Source organism: Enhydra lutris, unplaced genomic scaffold, assembly GCF_002288905.1.
Source record: "Enhydra lutris kenyoni isolate GAN:26980312 unplaced genomic scaffold, ASM228890v2 scaffoldscaffold43, whole genome shotgun sequence".
NCBI lineage: Eukaryota > Metazoa > Chordata > Mammalia > Carnivora > Mustelidae > Enhydra > Enhydra lutris.
The window spans coordinates 13,544,311-13,549,615 of NW_019154127.1; the positions used below are offsets into that span (position 1 = coordinate 13,544,311).

At 64.1% G+C, this 5,305-nt stretch overlaps 1 protein-coding gene across 1 annotated transcript in view; it reads left to right on the top strand.

Moving 5' to 3' along the window:
• The first annotated feature begins 304 nt into the window (after positions 1-304).
• The window catches only part of LOC111155747 (pyridoxal kinase), a 26,395-nt gene continuing 21,394 nt past the window's right edge, over positions 305-5,305 (top strand). Inside the window, exon 1 of the mRNA XM_022516127.1 lies at positions 305-426. Coding sequence (XP_022371835.1) covers positions 340-426 — 87 coding nt within the window. The 5' untranslated portion in view covers positions 305-339. The remainder of the gene's footprint in view (positions 427-5,305) is intronic.

The window sequence follows — 5,305 nt, forward strand, 5'->3', positions numbered from 1 at the left end:
GACGGGCGCCCCGGGAGGGCAGGGCGGGCGCTGGCCAGGGCTTCCCCGCGGGGCGGCGTGGTGGCCGGAAGGACGGCGCCCGGGCGCTGCGGAGGGGTAGGGGCTGGGGGGGGGCGGGCGCGCGGGGGCGCGCGGGGCGGGGGCGGGGCTCCGCGGAAGCCCCGCCCCCGCGCCGAGCGGGACCCGCGCTTCCAGGCCGCGCTGAGGTCACAGGGAGGCGGCCCGCCCCGAGCCGAGCGCCTGCCCCGAGCCGAGCGCCTGCCCCGAGCCGAGCGCCTGCCCCGAGCCGAGCCGAGCCCCGCGGGCGGCGGACACGCGCGCGGCCGCGGCGGGCCCGGCATGGAGGCGGAGTGCCGGGTGCTCTCCATCCAGAGCCACGTCGTCCGCGGCTACGTGGGCAACCGGGCGGCCACGTTCCCGCTGCAGGTAGGCGCCGCCGGACCCCGAGCCCCGACCTTGGCCCGGCCGTCCGGCCCGCGCTCCTCCGCCGAGCGTCAGGCCCCGCGGGAGCCGTGGCGCACTGTCCGCCCGCGCCCCTGCCTGCTGCGGCTCCCGGGGGGGACGGGGTGGGGAACGGGGCGGGGGGGGGCGGCCTCCTGACCCTGCCCCGGGCGGGGGCGCAGGACGCGGGGAGGGCGGGTGCTGGCCGCGCACCTGCCGGGGACGCCGAGCCAGCTGGTGGAGTCCGGCTCCCGCCGGCCGCGGTGGGTCCCACCTACGGGGACTCTTCCGGGACGTGGTCCGGGGCAGCGGGCGGGGCTGCGAAGGCCTCCCGGCCGGTGTCGACACCAAAGGAGACCCGGAGACAGAACCGGGCCCCTGCCCTTGGGCTTCAGAAGTCGCTTTTCAAATGTTGTAGAGCCTCGACTTCCTGTCGGGCTTGCTCCCGCCTCTCGGGCTTGTCCTTGGGGGGTCTCCCAGGCCAGGAGCCCACTGCTTCCTGCTGCAGCCCCAAGGTTATGGCTGGGTGGCCCGGCGAGGGGCAGGAGGAGGCCTGGATGCCATGGGGTTTCATGCCAGCCCAGAGGCAATACCAGGGTAGGGGCACGCCCCTGCCGTGCTTGCCCCGCAGGAGTGCTGGGTGGTCACAACAAGGTCGTGGCTCTCCTGGACTGCCTGTTTTGGCCTCTTGTCCCTGGCGGGCACCCCCAGGGCAAGAAGCAAGTGTGGCTGGGTCCCTGCGTGCCCCTAGCTCCTTGGAGAAGGGGGAGCTCTGCTTCTGGGTGGATTGTGTGGACACGCTCCCTGGGGTGGTCCTGTGCTTGGGGACAAAGGTGCAGGGTCTGTGCAGCAGGGGCCCACCCAAAAGGCAGGACCAGGAAGGGCTCTTGAGAACAGCGTCAGCCTGCTGTCCCGTCAGAGGAGCAGCCCGTGCCCTTCTTGGCCAAGGAGTCGTGGGAGCTGCCCTTGGCAGAGGTGTGCGGGGCCCCTGCTGGCTTCCCTGTGTCCTGTGCCCAGTCCCTCCTTACTGTCCAGCCACACACACTCCCTTGTTTCTCCCTGCACTGGGCAAACCGTTCCCCTCCTCGGCTCACCTGGGTCGCCCCGTAATGGCACCCTTTTTCCTTCCAGGCGTGTATTCTGAACTTCCACACCGAGGTGTCTCTGACCAGAGCTGTGGTTCTTGCCTGGGGTTTTTTGTTTTTTGTTTTTTTGTCTTTTTTGTTTTTTTTTTAAAGATTTTATTCATTTGACAGAGATCACAAGCAGGCAGAGAGGCAGGCAGAGGGGGAGGAGGAAGCAGGCTCCCTGCTGAGCAGAGAGCCCGATGCGGGGCTGGATCCCAGGACCCTGGGATCATGACCTGAGCTGAAGGCAGAGGCTTAACCCACTGAGCCACCCAGGCTCCCCTTACCTGGGGTTTTTTTACTGCCCGGCATCCTCACCCGTGTGCCGGGGCCGTGGGACATAGGCTGGGGCAAGGGTGGTGGTCCTCTCATCTCCTTCGCACTTGTCGTAGGGCTGGAGGGGCTCTGCCTCTGATGCAACCCATCCCAGCACTTCCTTCTAGGCTGGTGAGGCCCAGGAGGCGTTTGGCAGGGGTCTCCGAAGGCAGGAGCCTCGCTTCCACTCTGAGCTCACTTGCTTCATCTGTAGAATGGGCGTGATGCCTGCTCCTGGGTTGTTTTAGGGCCAGGAGAGTTGGGACATGGGAACACCCCTTGGAGGTGCTGGCTACTGAATGAGGTGGGCCAGCGTGCCTGGGGTGCCGTGCTCACCCCCCAGCGTGCAGGAGGACCGGACAGGGTTGGCATCTCGTGGAGGCCGGGACCTCTGCCAGGAGGGGATGTGGGTTGGCTTTTCAGTTCTTACCTGTGTGTGTCTTTTGCCCTAATTTCCTCCTCTTCCTGCTGATTACCTAAATAAGATACAGTATTGGGGGATGGAGAGGGCTGAGGAGGGGAGAAAGCCAGGGGTGGTGGTCCTCCGAACGTGCTCCCCGCTGAGCCGGACCCCGGACAGGGCAGCGTCAGTGTGTTCGGGCGGCTCAAGCCGTAGCGTCTGTGGCCTCAGTTCTGGAGGCTGGAAGTCCAAGACCAAGGTGTCAGCATGGCTGCCTTCCCCCCTCCCCCGCCCCAGCGGCGTCTGCGTGGCGTGTGGATGGTGGAGTCACCTGGTTCCTCTGTGCACGTCTGTCTCCTCACCTCTTTTCTCGTGGGGACATGGGTCAGAGTGCATCGCCGCGACCCCAGTGACCCCGTTCTGCCTTAAGTACCGCTTTAAAGATGCTGTCTCCAAACACAGTCCCATTCTGAGTGGCTGAAGGCCAGGGTTTCAGCATAGGAATTTGGGGAACACAGCTCAGCCCATAAAAAGAACACTTTCCAGAAGTTTCCTAGTTCACTGCACACACACTGCTTCCTTGAGCAGAGTCTCGATTTCCTGTCAGCCTGCAAGTGCTTGCTTTGGCCTGTGTTCCTTAGCTCTGGGAGGATCAAACCCTTAACACTGCGGGGTGGTCTCTGCGGGCGTTTTGCTACCTCCCTGCCGCGCCCCCCAGTCCGGTTACCGCTGGAGCAGAGCCAAGCAGGGAGAGGGTGGGGGTGGCCGCCGACGGACCTCGGACTAGCCTCAGCACAGGCCGGGCTGGGTTGGACAGAGCCTGGGACAGGCTTGGGGCCCCTCACTTGCACTTCCCAGCAGGGGGTCGGAGGGGAAGCATCCCTGAGCGCCCAGAGTTGTGCTCAGTGGGGGGTACGTTCTCAGGGTGATCGATCCCGTAGAGCTAGACAAAGGCACACTTGTGCACGCAGCTGAGTGTGGGAAGAGAACTTAGGAGGGGCAGCAGAAGCCAGGCTCTGAAGAAGCCCCTGTGGGGACTGGCCCATTGTCCCTTCATCTCGGGATCTCAGGCTCAGGGACTGGGCACCGCGGGCCGAGCCTTTCCAACCCTGGCGTGTACAGGGAGAGCGGTGCTCCCGGGGCTCCTGGCACACAGACGGGGCCGGACTCCCTGGTGAGTGTGGCGCAGACATGTGCTGGCTGGTGGGAGGCCTGCGAGGCTCGACTTCAGGGCCCTGGTTCCCAGACTGCCTCATGCCAGGTCCCCAAAGCACACCGCTCGCCGCCTCAGGCACACGGCCCGTGAGCAGCCGCCCTCCCTGGGCGAGGAAGGGGTCAGACCGAAGAGAGGGGAGCAGAACCTTGACCCTAGTTTTGAGTTTGGCTTTCAGGCTGAGTCCAAAGTATGTTCTAGTGACCAGCGACAGAGAAATGAGAGGGTCGGGCGGGATGATCCCATGTTTGCAGAGCGAGGACGGTAAGGGCTGGCTCGCGGCCCGCATGGCCCTGTCGGTGGAGAGACGGCTGATAAGTCTAGGGCGGACAGGCCAGCGATGCATCGGGGACGCCTCTCTGAGCACGGCTCAGCCTTCCTGCTGCTCCGGCCTTTGATTCTGGGGCCCGGAGATAGCGGAGGAGGATGGGGGGCGGGAGATGAAGCGAGCCTCTAGCACCAGAGGCCAGTGGGACAGCCTCCTCTCGGGAATTGGACACTGGAAGTTCCCCCGAGCCGGGAGGTGCAGTCCCTCTGAGCCGGCTGCCTGTGTGTCAGCAGCACCCCCCGGGGAGAGGGGAGCACCCAGAACCCCCCAGGTAGCCACACCACCTGCTCCTGGGCTATAGCGGTGAGGGTACTGCAGACCTGCGAGGCTTGGGGTGGTGTCAGTGTCCTGGGGCCGCTCTCCCCAGTGCTGCAGATGGCGGCATTAAAACCACAGAGATTCCGAAGTCTGGGTATTGGCGGGGCTGCACGCCCTCCGAGGGCTCTGGGGGTTCCGGGGCCTTCCTTGCCTTGGACAGGTATGACCTCTGTGCTGGGGTGGGGATACCGCTGCAGGCTCCCAGCGGAGAGGCGCAGCCTTGGAGGGTCCCCTCCAGTAGCCTGGAGTATCTGATGTGGGCCTCCGCCTCACGCCCATTTAATCCCGTGTCTGGGTCTTCTGTGACCCCCTAAGCGGGAGGCGTTTGTTTCCAGCTTTTTACCTTCACGAACCCCGGAGCCTCAAGGTGACCTTGTTGAGAGGCAGATCTTTCCGTTTTTTCCGGAGCATGCCTAGGCTAGAAGGGCCTTCTGTGGCAGAACGCACTTGGAAGATTCCGGAAGAAGGTCATCCTTAAAAGACGGGGTTTTCGCCCCGTTCCCGGTGATGCGTGTACTGGCAAACAGTGCCAGACCGCTGACGTGAGGGAGTGCAGCGGCCTCCTGCCCGACACCGACATCCACTTCCTCGGAGGCGGTGTGCTGGGTCTGGAGCAGGTCCCCGCATGTTCTGGAACGTTCCCTCATGCCCCAGGACACGCAGCCCTGCTCGCTTCACACCTGCCTCCTGTGGTGATTCCCCTTTCCCAGCCTCCGCAAGTCCCGGCTGATCGGAATGTGTGTGGGTCGCGTAGCCTGTGTGTCACTTTGCGGTTTCTCCAGGAAGGTCCAGAATTGCTCAATTTCTTGATTTCCTAACCTAATGGGCTTTCTTGGTTTGGGACTGAGGTTTCTGTTACTCCTCTTTGTCATGGAGGAAGCCAGAACATACTTGGTCCCGTTTTCTGATATTTTCCTCACCATGTCTGTGTGCGCGTGTGTGAGTGCGTGTGTGCGCGTGTGCGCGTGCGTGTGCGAGTGCGTGTGTGCGCGTGTGATGAGTGCGTGTGTGCGCGTGTGCGCGTGTGATGAGTGCATGTGTGAGTGCGTGTGTGCGCGTGTGCGCGTGTGATGAGTGCATGTGTGAGTGCGTGTGTGCGCGTGTGATGAGTGCGTGTGTGAGCGTGTAATGAGTGCGTGTGTGCGCGTGTGTGAGTGCGTGTG